This window comes from Phymastichus coffea, unplaced genomic scaffold, assembly GCF_024137745.1.
Source record: "Phymastichus coffea isolate CEN01 unplaced genomic scaffold, Cenicafe_Pcof_1.1 PCOF00004, whole genome shotgun sequence".
NCBI classification, from domain to species: Eukaryota; Metazoa; Arthropoda; class Insecta; order Hymenoptera; family Eulophidae; genus Phymastichus; species Phymastichus coffea.
Genome location: NW_026706815.1, coordinates 6,172,586 through 6,192,061, shown reverse-complemented (window position 1 = coordinate 6,192,061; position 19,476 = coordinate 6,172,586). Strand labels below are relative to the sequence as shown.

General features: G+C 34.2%; 1 protein-coding gene across 2 annotated transcripts in view; it reads left to right on the top strand.

Moving 5' to 3' along the window:
* The window catches only part of LOC131666700 (S-phase kinase-associated protein 1), a 397,249-nt gene that overhangs the window by 88,344 nt on the left and 289,429 nt on the right, over positions 1-19,476 (top strand). The window contains exon 2 of one of the 2 annotated variants that reach the window (XM_058939561.1): positions 15,448-15,807. The exons of the other annotated variant lie outside the window; for it this stretch is intronic. Coding sequence (XP_058795544.1) covers positions 15,799-15,807 — 9 coding nt within the window. The 5' untranslated portion in view covers positions 15,448-15,798. The remainder of the gene's footprint in view (positions 1-15,447; positions 15,808-19,476) is intronic. 2 annotated transcript variants of the gene reach the window in all.

The following is a 19,476-nucleotide window of genomic DNA, read 5'->3' as shown; positions in this document are numbered from 1 at the left end:
TCATTAGCTATTCGTAGTTGATGCACGAGACGTAACACCCCTATAATTGCTTACTTCTTCTTTTTTTCCTTTCTTGTATACTGGTATTATTATTCCCTTTCTCCATTCCTTCGGGTATCCTTCTCCGTTCTATACTCTATTTAGACATTTTGTCAGATCATTTATTAGGCTTTCAGTCCCAGCCATCCACGCTTCATTTGCAATCCCATCTTCTCCTGTTGCTTTTTTCTTTTTCATTCTCTTTATCACCTCTACTACCTCTTTTACTTTTACTTCCCCTCTTTCTTCTTTTTCCCCACTTTCCCATTCTTCTCTTTCTTCTTTTTTATTGTAGTCCTTTTCTTTTTCTCCCAGCTGCTTCTTGAAGTGTTTTAGCCATTCCTCATTGCTTATTTTTTCGTCTATTTTTGCTCTTTTTTTCTTTCCTCCGCCCACTTTTTCCCAAAATTTCCTTCTCGTTCTATCTTTGCTTATTTCCTCCGCCACTTTCCTTCCTTCCTCTTCTTTTGCCTTTCTTATTTCCTCTCTGTATTCCCTCTTTGCTTCCAGGTATCTGCTTCTATCCCCAATTCCTCTTCTTAGTTCTTTCAGAGCATTCATTACCTTGTCTCTTTTTACCTTACATTCTTCTCTCCACCAGCTTTTTCTTGTTCCTTTTTTACTTCTTATTTTCTTTTTTGTTATAGCGTTCTGCACTCTAATTTTTATCTCTTCCCATTTTTCCGTTCCTTCTACTGCTCCTATCCATCTGTGATACTCTTTTATTTCTTCTTCGCTCCAGTCTTCTCTTAACCTTTCTTCTTCTCTATTTTCTTCTTCTTCCACCCTGTTTTCTAGCTCCACTTCTACTGGTAGGTGATCCGATTTGATTCTCTCTCCCATTTGCATTTTCTTCACTCTCTCTTCCCCTCCTATATTTCCTATTATGTAGTCAATCGTCGACATCCCTCTCGCTCCTATATAAGTAATTTCTCCCTCTTCATCTCCCTCTTTTTTCCCATTCATAATCACTAATCCCGTCTCTCCTAGCCATTTACCCATCTCTTCCCTTCTGCGTTTATCGTACCATCCTTTGTTTTTATTTCTTCTGTCTGTCCTTCGATATCCCATTCTCTTCCTTCGCCTCCTGTTCTAGCGTTAAAGTCTCCTCCTATTATTAATATTTTTCCTCTATTTTCCTCTATTTCTTCGGTTAGGTACTCATAATTTTCTTTTTTCTTATGCTGCATGTAGACTGATGCAACCGTGCATTTCTCTCTCTCTATCTCTATTTCCCCTACTATAACTTCTTCTGTCCTTTCTTTCTTCCATTTTACCTTTATTCTCCCTTGTCTTTCTCTAACTGCCATCAGTCCACCCCCTATCTCCCTACCCCTTTTTCCTTCCCTTCTCGAGTCCCTCCATTCAATGTTATACTCATTCAAATTTCTTCCTATTCCTATTTCCGCTTCTTCTCTTTTCACCCATGTCTCCGTAATTCCTACTATATCAAAATTTCTAATGTATTTCCAGTCCTCTTCTTCCAAGCTCTTTATTCCCGCCACATTCCAGAATAACATTTTTACTGTTTTTCTTCCCTTCACCTCTTCTCTCTTCTCTCCTCTCCCACTTTTATTTCCGAAACCCTTCCATTCCTTTCTTTGTCATTCTTTCTTCTCTCTCATTCCACCTCCACTCTTCCTCCCCTGCTCTTAACCCGTTGTGCCATATTTTAACTTCCTTGCCCTTATTTTTCAATTCTCTTGCTTTTCTTCTTACCTCCTCTCTTATTTTCCTCTGTTTCCACGTCCAGTCGTGATCTATATATATTTTTTTCTCCCCTAGTTTACTTTTTTTCTTCATTATTCCCTCCTTTTGTTCCCATGAGGCACACTTTATTTGCCACATTCTCTTCCTTCTATACTCTATCCCTTCCTGTCTCTGTTTTATTTCTGGTCCTCCTATACTCCTTAGGCTTATTATTTCCCCCTTAATTCCCATTCTGTCCTTTAGCCATTCCTCTGCATCTCCTTTTTTCCCATTTCAGTTCTCTCTCCAGATACGTTACAATTATATTATTTACCCTACTTTCTCTATCCATCCTCTCCTTCATGTGATCCATTTCATCCCTATTATCTACTCCTTTTTCTTCTGCCCTTGTCTCTCTTCCTTCCATGCATTTTTTCATCTTATTTACCTCTTCTTCCAATCTGTTCATTCTTTCTTCCCACTTCTCTTGTCTTCTTTTTTCTTCTCTTTTCTCTTTTTTCCTTTCCTCTCTATCTTTCTCTAATTCTTCTCTAAGTTTTTCTAACCCTTTCTCCCATTTTGCCTCCCTTTTTTTTTCTCCGCCTCTTCCATTCGCCTCATCATTTCATTTAACAGTTCCTCTTTTAGTTCTCTCATTTCTGCTAGTACTCTTTCAATTGCATTACCTTCTCCTTTACTCTCACCTACTCCTATCAATGTTCTGTCCATTTCATTTCCTTCATCCCCATCTGTTCCACTCCCCTCGCTTTCACTTTTGTACCTTTTCATCTGCCTCACTTCTTCCTTGTTTCCTCCCCTCAGGCCCTCTTCGCTCTCTCTACCTCTCACCCCCTTCGCCTTCCTCTTATCCCCTTTACCATCCCTCTCTTTCGCTGTTCCTGGCGTTAAGAACATCTCGTTCCTGTTTCCTATTCCAATTCCCCACCTTGCTCCCGCCTTAACTCTCTCTCTTATTCCCTTTGTCTTCGCCTTTATATCCCTCTCCTACGCTCCTCTTTTCCCGCCTTCTGTCTTATCTAACCTAACCTATCCTTTCTCCCTTTATTTTTTTTTTTCTCACCTTACTTCCTTCGCCCTTTATTTCCCTATCTTTTTCTCTTCTCCAAACCCCTTTCCACTCCTCCTGTACCTTTTCTCCACTTTTCTCTTCACTTCCCGCTCTCTTTCTCTCTAAAATTGAGTTATACTCAGCACTCACACAAGACACGTCCACACTCATCCAAGTCTCAATATAACCTCAATTAGCCGATTTTATATTTACATTCTATATTATTTACACGATTTCAATTTTCTTTAGCGCTGTTCCTTTTATTATAAACAAGAGAAAATTATTTTGCACATTTGCAGAAAGAGCGTGAAAAGTGCTATCCTGCGTAAATGGGGCTCTCAAATTTGTGTATAAATAGGCTCAATTTAGCACAGGTGAAAGGTATTCTCTCCTAGCCTTGCAGAGTGAGCGCTTAAGATTGAATAAACTTGGTTTATACCTAAGTTGTTTCTATCTTATAATTAGCTAAGCAAGCCTTCCTTTTCCTATTGTGATTTATGCTCGACTCATAGAACACTTCGTGCTATGAGAAACTTGGGCTGGGTCACATCCTTTTGCAAAGAAAGACTTAGGCTCTGTTTATGGGACACTTCGCACCATAAGAAACTAGGGTAAAGTCTATCTAACTTTAATTTCATTCCAAACAATCATATATATTTCATTGTATAAGTTTAATTTTCAAATTGAATATTAATATCATTACCTCAATTTCAAACGAATTCTTACTCAATAACGCGACCGACTATGAGAGTTCGAACTAAATACAAATAATAGGTGATAAGTAACATCATATTTGGCTATCAGGATAACATAACATTTCTTATAATATTAGAAAAATACAGCGACAGTATTGCTCATCTAAAGTACTCTGGGATGTAAGGATTTTATAGATTTAATCACATGTAATGAGCTTGAAATTTTAAAAAGAAAAATAACATTTTATAAAATGCAAGATAAAGATGATGAATATAAGGTATGGAAAATTCGAAAATTATTCGACTTATTTCGACAAAAGCTTACTCAATTTGGCTGTTTCAAAAAACGTCTCTCAATAGATAAAGTTATGGTGAAATATTTTGGCAGACTTTTTATCAAATAATACTTAATAAACTAATTAGATATACGACGGTTAAATTGAGATTTGGGATAAAGTTGTGGGCTATATGTAACTTTGATGGTTTTTTATTTGATGTTGATATTTATTGCGGTAAAGCTAGTAAAGAAAAAGAAAAACAACTATAAAATATTGCTTTTAGTTCAAGAGTAGATATGTCGATGATATATAAATTATTATGGATTGTAAATACTGATAAACTATCAACTTACTACTTATATTTTATCAATTATTTCACTTTGCCAGATATAATGGTACATCTAGAAAGATTAGAAATATTCGCTACTGATATTGTTAGGAAAGATAGAATTAAAGTCAATACAAGATTAGATAAACAAGCTAACAGAGAAACAATAAATGCTGTTTTGATGTCAATTCTAAAATTAATTGTATAACTTTGCTAGACTCAAAAGCTATCACAATTTTGTTTATAGCTCATAATATAGAACTAAAAGGTTCTATGTTGAGATATGATAAAAAAGTAAAAAATCGAGTATTCGTGGAATTTCCACAATCATTTTCAATGTACCACAAGTACATAGGTGGCGTAGACCTTCACAATTATTACTGTAATGACGTTATTCCTTGCTTCAGAAGTAAGAAGTAGATTTGGTGTTTTTTTCATACGGATCATCATAACGTGGATCAGTAATTCATCGGTTTTATGGAGTAATATTCATCCTGATGAAAAATAAAAGTGCTTTAGATGTTACTGTAGAAATTGTTGGATATTTCAGTCATTAATTCAATTATAAAAAAGAGAAACCCAGTCGCAAAGAAAATTCAATGGAATCACAAGATAATAGACGCGTACCACCAAACGGCAAATATTCTAGGTGCCAAGGAAAACTTGGTGATACAATATGTTCTAAAGCAACGAGAAAAATGTGCAAGGAATGCTAAATTCGCTTTTGCATGGTTCACCTTACTTTGCATATTGAGATTTCAATTAACGATATATAAATCAGAATAAAAATTAAAAAATAATACTCAAAAACAAACAAAAAAATAAAACTAGACAGAAAAATAAATAAAACTAAAAAAACAAATAAACAAAAAAAAAGTAGAATGTAAATCCTACCGTAGCCTCCGCGTGGCTCACTTTGGGGTCGTGACGTATTTCACCAGCTAAAAACGGCGGTAAAAATATTGGGAGTACAAATAGAAAATCGCCGTTTTTTCTAATAATTTGAGGTTTTATTGTAAAAAACTCGTTACAATCTCATTCTTCAAAATAATTTCCATCCTTAGTCACAACTTTTTCCCATTTTTCTGGCAGCTTCTGAATTCCTCTTCGAAAAAACTGTTCGTCTTTTGACGCGATCCACGAATCGATCCAATTTTTGGTTTCTTCGTAAGAACGAAAGTGCTGTTCGGCCAGGTCATGCGTCATCAATCGGAACAAGTAGAAATCAGAAGGGGCGATGTCAGGAGAGTACGGCGGGTGCGATAGGATGTCCCATTTCAAAGTTTCCAGGTATGTTTTCACGACCATGGAAAGATGTGGCCGAGCGTTGTCATGCAGAAATATGACCTTGTCGTGCCTTTCCGCGTACTTTGGGCGTTTTTCCTTTAACGCTCGACTCAAACAAATCAATTGCGTCCGATAGAGGGCTCCTGTGATGGTTTCGCGTGGTTGCAGGAGTTCATAGTAAATTACGCCAAGCTGGTCCCACCAAATACACAGTATCAGCTTCGAGCCATGAATGTTTGGTTTCGCTGTCGAAGTTGATGCATGGCCGGGAAGACCCCACGATTTTCTCCGCTTTGGGTTGTCATAGTGTATCCACTTTTCATCGCCGGTCACAATGCGATGCAAAAAACCCTTCCTTTTTTGCCGTTGGAGGAGTTGTTCGCACGTGACAAGACGCCGTTCGATGTCCCTCGGCTTCAGCTCGTACGGCACCCAACATCCCACTTTCTGGATCATTCCTAAGTATTTTAAGCGATGGGAAACGGCTTGCTGAGTTTCGCCCAATAAACCCGCAAGTTCCTGTTGCGTTCTGCAAGAATCTTCATCAAGCTAAGCCTCCAATTTCGCATCCTCGAACTTTTTTACGGGTCCGGGACGATCCTTGTCATCTACGTCATACTCGCCATTTCTAAACTTTTGGAACCATTCCCGACACGTTCTTTCACTAATACAGCTGTTACCATAAGTTTCTACAATCATTCGACGCGCCTCAGCTGCATTTTTTCCCGAGTGAAATGCAAAAAGCAACACTTCCCGCAAATGTCTCCTGTTCGGCTCGAATTTTGCCATTTTTGCGCACGAACAAAACAAAGCACAGTAAAAATAGACAAGCGAGGTGATGAAGAGTTGTTGACAAATGCCTCAGCTGGCTATGTAACGTTCCTGTTAACAATTTTTTACCGACGTGCAATGCTGACGCCACCTATGGGAAAACGGCGGTTTTCTATTTGTACTCCCAATAGTATTTTTATTTTCAAAAGTATGTATTCTTGCATAATTTTTCTCATAGAATCGATTAGCGCTATTAGTTTTTTCATTTTCAGCATATTTCGCAAAAAAATTGTTTAAACATTATTGTTTAAACAAATAGAAAATCAATTTTCATCGTTGTTTTTATTATCTTTTGACCATATTACCTAACCGCACTGGTTACTATAGAGCCAGATCTTCTGGCTTCGGTTTGCGTATTAATGGATTAATAATTCGTAAAATTCATATTCTTTTTCTTTCCTAAAATTACTACGTACTCGTATTACTATACTAAATTTATAAGCGGAATATCAATAGCACGATACCCTGGAAAAAGGGAAAAAGCAGGACAAGAGTGTCTGTCTTAAATAAACGGTTTACTAGCATGCGTGCTCGATGAGCTACTCCAGCATTTTATTCTGCCCCGATTTAGATGCCGCTTGACTGCTGAAAAGAGCCTCGAAACGACGGCCAAGTTGACCTTACAGCCCTTGGCACGTTACATTAAATATTTAGCGCCCAATTTTTAGCAGTTGCGTCACAGCTCAAATTGACCAATCTGAAACAATGAAGGTTGCAATCTTCATCATTCTCTTTTTTAATAAGAATACTCAATATTGCAAATGTACTGATATTTTAACATTACGTATTATGAACATTAATAAAAAAAAAACTAAAAATTTGTATGTACAACGCTCTCTTGAACCGAAATTGTCACTCTAATAATGTGTATAAATAAATAAATAGAAAATTCTCGATAAATCAAATGTAAAAAAACTAAATTTCTATTTTCTAAGTAGGCGTGTTTTCTGTTTCAATTAATATTTGCAAGTAAGATTATTTATTGATCACATTAATTTCAATTGTATTTAAACAGTGTACGAACTGAACGCTCGGTGTCATGTAAGGTTTTCAAGTCATAATTTTTGACAATTACGTATATGAAATAAAATACAATAGATAACTATTTCTATTATTGATTATATAATAGCGATAAAGTTTCTAAAATAAGCTATAAAACTCAAAATGAAAATTACATAACATAATATTATTAACATAACATAATAATATTTTAAAGGTTTAGAAATTCTTAAATTTGCAAGTATACTTTTTCTGATTTATTTGACACTTAATAATAGGATAGCATGTCACTGTATTGTAAAAAATATGAGGGTTGTTCAATAAGTTCTTCTTGGAAGATGGTAGTGTTATTGTAACGTATTTTACACTGTAAGAGAGTCCTATCTAATACGAGGGTCGTTTGAAAAGTCCGTGTAAAGTCAGAGAAATGGCGCTACTAGTCCGTATCAAGATTATTTTCAGTTAGTGGCATATCTTAGAAGAGCACACACCAAGTTTCAGCCAGATCGGCCAATTACTTTGCGTTTTCCATTCGTTTCAATCAAAGAAATCGAGTGGTTGTAAAAAAATGTACGAAAAAGAATTTCGTGTATTGATTAAACATTACTTTTTCAAAGGCAAAACGCCTCAGGAGATTAAACAGAAGCTTGATAAACATTATGGTGATTGTGCACCTTCGATTAGAATGGTTTATAAGTGGTTTCAAAATTTTCGGAGTAGCCATATGAGCACAAAAGACGCTGAACGTTCTGAACGCCCTGTTGAGGTTACCACTTTAGAAATCATTGATAAAATCCATGATATGGTGATGGCTGACAGAAGGGTGAAGGTGCGTGAGATTGCTAGTACTATAAGCATCTCGAGCGAACGGGTACATAATATTTTGCACCAACATTTGGACATGAAAAAGCTATCCGCTAGATGGGTGCTGCGATTGCTCACGATCGATCAAAAACGAGATCGTGTGAAGTGTTGCAAGAATGGTTTGCAGCTGTTCCAACAAAATCCGCAAGACTTTAAGCGTCGTTTCATCATTGTAGATGAAACATGGATACCTCACTACACTCCTGGGACCAAAGAACAGTCTAAACAATGGGTTACCAAGGGGGAATCTGCTCCGAAAAAGGTGAAGACAATTCCTTCGGCCGGGAAGGTTATGGCGACTGTCTTTTGGGATTCGCAAGGAATAGTTTTCATCGACTATCTGGAAAACGGTAAAACCTTTACAGGCAAATATTATTCATTGTTATTGGATCATTTGAAAACCGAGTTGCTAGAGAAACGTCCACGATTGGCTCACAAAAAAGTCCTCTTCCACCAAGACAATGCGCCAGGTCACGCTCAGTAGTTGTGGCCGCAAAACTGATGGAGATAGGGTTCCAACTCGTTTCACATCCCCCTATTCTCCAAATATTCTATTCTCCAGACTTGGCTCCATCGGACTACTATTTGTTCCCTAATGTGAAAAAATGGCTGGCGGGGAAAAGATTTTATCCAAACCAGGAGGTGATTGCAGAAACGAATGCCTATTTTACATACTTGGACAAATCCTATTATTTGGAAGGGATTAACAAACTATAGTAGCGTTGGATGAAGTGTATAAGCCTAAAAGGAGACTATGTTGAAAAATAAAAAAGATTTATTAAAAAAAATCAAGCAGTTTTTATTTTTGCACGGACTTTTCAAACGACCCTCGTATAAGTGCATATACAATCTGTGACGGAGAATCGTGGAATGGCCATCATTCTGCTATCGGCTCTCGCCAAAATCGGCAAACTGTACCAAGCTGCAAGTGTATGCATTGAGAGCATACACTCATACTTGTTTTTCTGTGTTGAGGTGCGGCGTTCTATGACGAGAAGGCGAAGGAGTGCGCAGGCGGCAGTAGAAGGAAGAGCAAAGAGAGAGAGAGAGAGAGAGAGAAATAGAAGAGAAAAGAAAGAGAGAGAGAGAGAGAGAGAGAGAGAGAGAGAAATAGAAGAGAAAAGAAAGAGAGAGAGAGAGAGAGAGAGAGAGAGAGAGAGAGAGAGAGAGAGAAATAGAAGAGAAAAGAAAGAGACAGAGAGAGAAGAAGGAAGATTAGAAGAAAAATCTTGCGCACGCACCCTCGCGCCGATCTTTGAGCAGTACTTGCCGATGTAACGGTCCTATATATGAGCTATTTATTAAATTATTAAATGACTGCAACTAGTCTAACGTATTTATCTGTTTAGTCAAAACAATACATTAAGCGGCGCTACCTCACTGTTTACGCGACTGTATACAAATAAGAGTCGACTCAAAACAAATAGCGTGACGTCACAAATAATAGACATAGATATAATGATCCATAATATTGAGAAAAATATGTTAATTATAGATAATTTGAATATAACAAAGTATGGATTATATAGATTTTAACATACAGATTCACAATATCTCATTCAATTATAAATTAATAATGAATATCAATATGTAAAGTTAATTTATTTATTAACATATGAAATATTAGAAAAATATAAATAATTTATATGTAAAATGAATAAGCATAGAACATGAGTAAGAATTGGTTTCATTAATAACAGCTAAATAACAACTGTTATTAATAAATAAACAATTAATAATTTATTTAAACAATAAGCTATATATAGAACGAAAATATTAAGTTAATACTTGATAATGACAATTTTATGATTTAGAAATCTTAGATAATTAATCTAATAATCGCATATTAAGATTAGAAGAAAACCGTTACAAATATGAAAAATTAGTCATAATTCAAATGTTTTTAATTAATTTAAATAATTAATTTTGGAAAATACTTCCAAAATTAATCAACTTTAAGGTTATATGAAATTTTAACAATTTTCTATTGTAAATAATGTAATATCACGTTAATTAACTTTATTAGTTAATAACTTTTGACGACACTATTGGCGATAATTGTATACTGTATAAAATCAACAAATAACTAATTCGGTAAAATTTACATGTGTTAAAAACTTAATATTAATGGCTATTTACTTGTAAATTAAGAAAAATCATTTCTCAAAATTCGCGAATGTCTCTCGAATTTTCGATGAAATCTCTCCTGCAATAATAAGCGGGAAAATCTGTGTATAAATAGGCCCACCTTTGCACAGGCTACATTCATTCACTTCTAGCCTTGCAAAGTGAGCGCATGAGTCTGAATAAACTTGGATTAACACCTAAGTTCTTTCTCTCATTGTGATTTACTAAACAAGACTAACCTTTCCTTATAATTTGAGCTCGACTTATAGAACATCTCGCGCTATAAGAAACTTGGGCCGAATTATATCCTATCAAAGAAAGACTTTAGCTCTGCTTATGGGACAATTCGCACCATAAGAAACTAGGGCATTGTCTGATTTTCCTCGATATATTGTAATTACTTATATATATTTGATTTACTTATTCATTATATTTGTTTCATTTATCTATTTTCCTGACAATTAGAGTAAAATCATCAGAAACAAATTCTTACTCATTAGCTTGATTACGAGAGTTCGAATTATTTTTATTTATAAGTGATACGAACATCACACTGAGCATCAGCACAGTGCCATTTTCTTTATCGATTTTTTCTGTAAAAAGTTTTCCGCGTTCTCGCCGACGAGAGTTATTATTTACGGAAACGCATCAGGTACGTGGGAAATTGTATCGTATTATTGGCTGGGTCGCGCTCAGCCACGTACTTAGAAGAAAAGTCAACACCTGTGCGCGTGTAATATCGACGAGGTGATACGCGTGTCTGGCCAGTGCTGCGAGCAGCCATTTTTTGTCGCGAACACCGAGAAACGTCAGCGAGGGAAGCAGGAACTGTAACAACAACATCAACAACGACAACAACAATAGCAGCATTGGAGTGATAACGACGGAAGAGAAACGAGGAACCAGTAGACAAGGTCGGTGTTAAGTTTCTCTCTTTTTTTCTCGCATGCTTCGAGCGCCGTTGTTGCTTGGACTTGGGCTAGCTACTCGACCAACCATAATCGTCGTTCAAATTTGTACGGACGGGTTTCGATTGTGATGTTGAACGTAATAGGAGTAGAGGAGACGAATTGGGTGGCAGTCGGGTGCGTTTTTTCGCAAGCGCAGAAATTAATTGTCAAGCATCAAGATCGTCGTATTGAAGTTTCGTTTTTTTTTTATTTTAATTGTTGTGATTTATCTTGTTAATTAAAGTTGTTGTGCGTTACTCACTGTCATCTTTTTTTCACCTATTTACTCCTCATGCTGAATTCAGTTTCGCGCGTTTTGATCCGTTTGCTCAGCGGATCATAAGGTCGTGGAATTATTTAAATAAATAGTGTTTTTTTATTGAAAGTGACGGACTTATTCAACGACCCTCGTATATTCCTTCGATTTACGGTGCTTCGAGTTTGAACCTTCCAGAGAAGAATAGTGCTATAAATTGGAACTCACTTTTTCTATCGGTCGTAGCATGTGCGCAGTGGTGATGCTTTCTTTCTTACACTTAGCAACAACGCACACTGATATACGTAAGGTTGTATGCAATCTGTATATAATACAATAATACCAAAAACAGAACTAGATGATGAGAGTAAGAGCGAGCAGTCATACAATTAGCGTACGAAGTGAGAGAGACAGCATTTATGTCTGTTCATGTTATTTTACATACACAGACACTATAGCTTTCATAGCCATCTTTCTCATACCTCAGTAAATGTTCCGGAGATGAAATGACTAAGTTTGACTTTCTTTTTGCCATTTTCTCGGGTTCGATACTCGTTCGGAAAACTTTTTTTTTAACAAGCCAATCAATTTTACGTTTATCTATTCTACACCTGTGAATGATTCACTACGTTTTATTTGTAAAGTAATTGTTAAGTCGTTATTTCATACTTAACGTCATTATCACTATAAATAAGATAAATTACATAATTATTTTTAAATAACGCAATAATTCTATTATGTTAAAATTTTGGATCTTAGAAAAATAAATGATACTTATCTTTCCTTTTTTCGATTAATAGAAAATTTGCTCACATACGAGTATAAAGCGTGAAAAAGTTACTTGTGACGTCATAAATTGTATTGTATCGCTATAGTTGCGGCCAACTTTTCCACGTATGTAACTTGGTTACTTTTGCATTGATCAGAAAAAGGAAATACGTATCTTTTATTTTTTAACGATCTAAAAGATGGATGTAATGGAATGTTTTTGTTATTAAAAGTATTATGCGATTTATCGAAGTCATAATAATGGTTAGTATTAAATAATAATTTAACAATTATTTTTATAAATAAAAGGTAATAATCCGTAGGGGTAGACTAGATAAAGATAAAATCTATTACTTTTTTCAAAAAAAAAAAGGAGTCTGGAAACTGAAAAGAAAGGAAATCAAGTAACATGTATTAATCATCTCAGCTATTGACACACTGAAAGGGGATATCCGAAAATTACATAGAATAAGTGGCTTGAGTTGTGGTTATTTGTCATCATTCTAGATAATTGAAGAATTGTAATTATTCATAATTAAAAAATATGAATTGAATGGAAATCGAAGCCAGAGGAAACGCATTGTTGCTTCGCTCCGCCTAACAGCAAGCGTGATAAACCAGATATACGTTTGCTTCTCCTTTTTTCCCTCAGCCACATATGTGCTTCTCCTACATACTTTTAGATGGATGTTTGGTAGTTTCATAGCATCTCCTGCGTTCCTTTCTGAAAAATAATATGTTAGTTTCGACTTCAATGTTTTAATCATTAGTTTCTGGAACATTACTATTGTACACCATTACTGCATATGCTACGGCCGGAAAAAACAAGTGAGTTCAAGCTTATAGCACATTTCGACAGGTTTCAAATTTTAATTTAGTGGCTGCAGTTTGACAAAGAGGCATGCGCGTGGTACACTTTAAATAGCGGTTTGATACCATACTTATACTTTCTACGCAAGACCTCCATATCTACAGAATGTCTAAAAATATACTGATATTAAGAAATAGAAAATCGTGAAATTTAAAGATGGAAAAGTACGAGCAGTACCGATTAATTGGATAGTTTCCAACAATGAAATCATTGAACCAACTATGGAATCTAGTATTTTTGAGTGTTATTGACATAATACTCAAATTATATTTGATATCATAAAATTAGTATCAAAATGTACCAACGTCAAAATAACGTGGCCAAAGTACGAAGTTTGGATTCACGCAAGTGCAGGTAAAAATTTATTTTTAATATTAATGAGTTTGTTAAAAGTCTATCGTATATTATTTAATTATAATTATTAATGAATTTTTTAAATATTTTATATTTGTGTACGTATCGTGTTTATGTTGTTTTCGAAAGTGATAAGAATCAATGATGCGGTAGAACTGATCGAGTTAAGATAAGATACATTGTATTTTCGTTAATTTATTCAGTTTTCAGGTAAACTGATAATAATAAAATAAGAATAATATAATCCAAGTACTGCATTTTTTTCATGGTAGTAGATTGGAAAATCAGACGCAATGCCACGCAGTACTAAACTAATCGTCGTTTTTTTCAAGTATTTATGAAAATTATTTACAGATTTTTTTGTATTACAGCACCAAGTTAAATTAAATATTATAATTGCAAGAATAAATAAATTTTTTATTACGTCTCATTTCATTAAATATTTGCTCTCGCTGCTCAATCAGACTCGAAAATGGAATGTTGTTTTGACAATTGCTTAAAATTTCTAGTCAAAAATGTTTGAGTTTGTATTTACAGTTCAGTTAGAGATTATATATAAGATCCGTGCGGCACTCATACGGACTCCGTACGGATTCTGGACGAAATCCGCACGATTTACGTATGTACTTTGAACAGTATCCTGTACGGATGCCGTGTAAATACGTTAATATATTTCAGACAGGGGAAACAAAATTAGGAGATTATTACATCCGAGCTGAAAGTATATGAAGTCATGAACAACGTGCGAAGAGAAAGTAAAATTCGGTAATAGAACCCTTATTGTAGTACGATAACAATAAATAGATACAAGAAAAAGTTCATTGGACAACGAGGTAGGATGAAGAATACAAAATTTAATCTCAGGTAATGAGAGTCATTAGCTCTCATACCTTGCGGTATACTTGGAAAACTTCTTGTACTCGGTGAGATTGTTCTCGTCCTACAGGCTCTATCACTGGCTTAGTGGGCAACTGCATCTTAGGCTTCTCGCTGTTGATGTTGTGGTTTTTGTGTCACACTGTATAAATGCCTGTAGTACGAGAGTGCTACATTCTTGCAAGAGTATGCCATTCACAGCCAATCATAGCAGTACAAGTTTATCGAAGGATCAGTTATTAGTGAGATTTAAATGAATAAAAGCGTTTATATCTCAACATAAACTGCAGAATTTATTTCTTGTTTTATACAGAAAAAAAAGAACAATTGAATTTTGACGTAGGTGAATTAGAAAGTTCGCAAGACTTCATGAGACTCGAATGAGAGGTCGTGCAGAAGAGCTCCATGTTCAGGTTTTCACTCCCTTTTATTGACAATTTTCCTCGAAGAAAGTTAGTTTTACCTTGGCTATGATTTTTAGAGAGTGGAAGTAGGGAGGGAGAGTTTTGAAGGAGAGAATGTAACATTCAGTATATGTTGAAGTGAGACAGTTGCAGTCGACGGAGAACATACTGGATTTTCATAGGAGAAAATATAAGAAGAAAGGGTCAACTATGGATGTGATAAGTGTGAAAGAAAAGGAGTAGTGTAATCTTTATTCCATCTCGACTATTTTGTGGTGACGGGTTTTTCATATCTTCACCTCAGTGCATTCCAAGTTACAGAGTTTTGGTTTTTGATGTGTGGAGGAATTATGATCTACTCTTCCTAATATTCGTTCGTAACATAGTTGATTTACATCTAGCTCATACTCCCGTGTCATATGTTGATTTCGTCTGTTTTTGCTATTTGTGTTTGTGGAAAAACTTTTATAAAAAGCTTTCTGACAGAATCAGCGGTTAGATACTTGCATTAGGGGTTTCCTAGTGTAGAATTTTACTTTGATTGCTTTTTCACTGTTAGTAATGAAACAATAGTTCACTAAAAGCGAGAAAAAAAATGATTTTGTTTCTTATGATTAAATTTAAACGGTTTTTTTTTTCATTTTTCCTTCGGGGTGTAACAAAATCTTGCTTTTACAAACCTTTAATACAACAGTTAATTTTATTCAATAAGAATATATTTTTAAAATTTATAGATTCATTAATAACAACGAATAATTTCAGATAGTTATAGAGTAGCAAAGAGCAAAGAAGAGTTGGTTCTTAGCTATAGCGACGGTGATATTGACTCGGTTCATGAACAAATAATCCATGAAGAATAAGATAAGAAAAACCAGAAACTTCGACACAAAAAATATTTTTACGATAGTAGTAATAAAGAGAATTGTTCATCGAATTTAATATTCGAAGAAGCTGAAGATAATTTCACAAGTAAAGTAAAGTATCTCATGTCTCAAATAAGAATAACGACCTAAGAAATCAATTTGATGAAAAAAATGAACATGCGATGTCAAACCCTTGTTTATGTTGGTTTGATGCCTGACGGATCTCCTCCTAAAAAATATTTGAAGTTGAATGAATCACGTAAGTTGGAAATATGATTTAACTAAAAACCATGAAAACAAAATTAGAAAATATCCTCATTGGAAGTCTAATTGTTTGTACAACTTTGCAATTTTACTTCGGTATTGTACTTGTAAATATTTTCAATACACGTTTGACCTATTTGTTTTATTATCTCATAGGCATTGGATTAATGGAAAATTTTCTGTTACAAAATGCTTGATTCAACATTCGCCAGTTTTAACTATTTGTTTAGAAAACAAAATGGACAAAATACATAAATAAATTATGTTGCTATTATTTATTAACAACCTATAGATATATGCAATTTTTTTATGTGTAATGTTTCCGTTACGAATGATGATTCCCAAAACAACAATGGATTGAATGAAAATGGGAATGATGATTTCGGTAAGACATGTTAAGAAAAGTAATTCAAAGATGTTCAAAAAATGTATAAAGTAAATCCTTTTAAACAAAATTATAATATTGTAAAAAGTAATACGTTGTTATTTCTTTTTGTTGAATTTATAATTAAAATGCCTGATATTTTCAGAACTAACAAAACAATGTAATCAAATTATGTGAATATTTTGAAGATGATATATAATGATAAAGGTTCATTATTTAACTCAATTGGTTTTGAAAATTCATATGAAGACAAAATATAACGTAAGATAACAACAATAATTTCTAAACCAAAATGTGAATAATATATTCATTGTATTTTAACATCGTGGTAAAATTTTATATTGAACACCGTTTTTATATATTTTACATATTATATATATATATATATATATATATATATATATATATATATATATATATATATATATATATATATATATATATATATATATATATATATATATATATATATGTCGATAAAAGTATACTTATGCGGACGAAAAAAAAAATTATCTTTTGACATGCGTGAATGGTTCAAAATCTAATCTGTATTATAGTTATGGAAATTTTATTATGTTAAACAAATTAGAAATGGATAAATTCAATATTTAGTAAATTATACATACATCCCGACTTATGTGGATGTGTCTGCATAAGTTGGACGAAACTTATGCAGAAGTCCGCATAAGTCGGATAAAAATTATGCGGACGTCCTCATAAGTCGGATAAAAAATATGCGGACGTCCGCATAAGTCGGATGAAAATTATGCGGACGTCCGCATGATACAGACGAAATTTATGAAGACATGATACCAACTTATGCGGACGTACGCATAATGACATTGGAAACTTTACCATCCGAACCATACTTATGCAGACGTTGCAGACTGTCGGTAAATAATTCTTCCCATAATAGACGTGACGACCAGATTACGATGATTATAATGCTAAAGAATTTAGAAACTGATATATATATATATATATATTATATAATTGATGATTTATATACCCAACCCTTCTTACACACGCATAAGATAAATAATAAGTAAATAATAAATTGTACGATCGGTTTCATAAGTGGGACGATACTTATGCAGACATGACACAAACTTATGCAGACATCAGTATGAGTACTTTGAAAGATTTGTCTTCCAAATAATATTTTAAGGGCATTTCAGACTGTCGGCATATTAATATTCCCATGATAAAGGTGAAGTTATTTCAACATACGACCCGTTATTTGAAGTAGGATGAGATTATTAATAGAATGTATGAAACGAGATCAATCAAATTTCGTACTGACCAACTGTCAAAAATTAACAATACCGTACATTATAAAGTTTTCGATAACAAAGAACTTTGTCATAAAAAATCGATGAGTCCGTGAAAATACAAGTAATGAAAGAGATTTTCCATCATCTTTGTCATTTTCACATTAATAAATTAACTAGTAAAGTCCACATAATCGATATATGAGAGGTTAATACAATAAATTATTTTTTCTGATTTGTCAGAGAATTATTTTCCTCGTAATAATTGTAACGAACTGATTGCGGCGACAGATGTCGGCATGTGATTTCAATCAGTATGATAATTGGTATTGATTCGAAAAAGATACAGCAATGACTTACCAACCTAGATACCAAACAAAGTAACAAAAACTAAGATGAACAAATTTTAGCTATGTATATACATCTAAAAACACATCTGCAATAACTGTCATCGAAATCAGGTTTACGAACATGATCTTCCAATCATTGTCGAACTCAAGTTATTCAATAATGCTGTTCATATGTTATCGACTTCTATACTCAACTTAATTGACGATTGTTAGGTTCAGTAACGAACGACTTATTTTGGCTGAAAGGTAGATTAATTTCCACGATATAAACTTGTGTTTTGAACATGATCTTCCAATCAATGTCGTACTCAAGTTTTTCAATAAAGCTGTTCATATGTTATCAACTTCTAAACTCAACTCCAGCGATGATTGTGAGGTTCAGTACCGAACCTGAAAGGTAGATTAATTTCCACGAGATAAACGTGGCGACCTGTTTTCGGCGACAGAATTCACCATGTCATTTTAATCACTATTATAATTGGTATTGATTCGAGAAAGATACAGCAATGGCTTACGAACCTAGATACCAAGACAAAGTAGAAAAAACTTAGATGAACAAAATTTCGCTATGTATATATATCTAAAAACACATCTGCAATAACTATCGTCGAATCAGGTTTATGAACATGATCTTCCAATCAATGTCGTACTCAAGTTATTCAATAATGCTGTTCATATGTTATCGACTTCTAAACTCAACTTAATCGACGCTTGTTAGGTTCAGTAACGAACGACTTATTTTGGCTGAAAGGTAGATTAATTTCCACGAGATAAACTTGGCCACCTGATTTCGGCGACTGAATTCGCCATGTCATTTAAACCACTATTATAATTGGTATTGATTCGAGAAAGATACAGCAATCGCTTTTCAACCTAGATACCAAACAAAGTAAAAAAAACTAAGATGAACAAATTTTAGCTATGTATATACATCTAAAAACACATCTGCAATAACTGTCATCGAAATCAGGTTTATGAACATGATCTTCCAATCATTGTCGAACTAAAGTTTTTCAATAATGCTGTTCATATGTTATCAACTTCTAAACTCAACTCCAACGATGATTGTGAGGTTCAGTACCGAACCTGAAAGGTAGATTAATTTCCACGAGATAAACTTGGCGACCTGATTTCGGCGACAGAATTCGCCATGTCATTTTAACCACTATTATAATTGGTATTGATTCGAAAATGATACAGCAATGGCTTACCAACCTAGATACCAAACAAAGTAACAAAAACTAAGATGAACAAATTTTAGCTATGTATATACATCTAAAAACACATCTGCAATAACTGTCGTCGAAATCAGGTTTATGAACATGATCTTCCAATCATTGTCGAACTCAAGTTATTCAATAATGCTGTTCATATGTTATCGACTTCTAAACTCAACTTAATCGGCGATTGTTAGGTTCAGTAACGAACGACTTATTTTGGCTGAAAGGTAGATTAATTTCCACGAGATAAACTTGGCGACCTGATTTCGGAGACAGAATTCGCCATGTCATTTTAACCACTATTATAATTGGTATTGATTCGAGAAAGTTACAGCAATGGCTTAGCAACCTAGATACCAAGACAAAGTAGAAAAAACTTAGATGAACAAAATTTCGCTATGTATGTACATCTAAAAACACATCTGCAATAACTGTCGT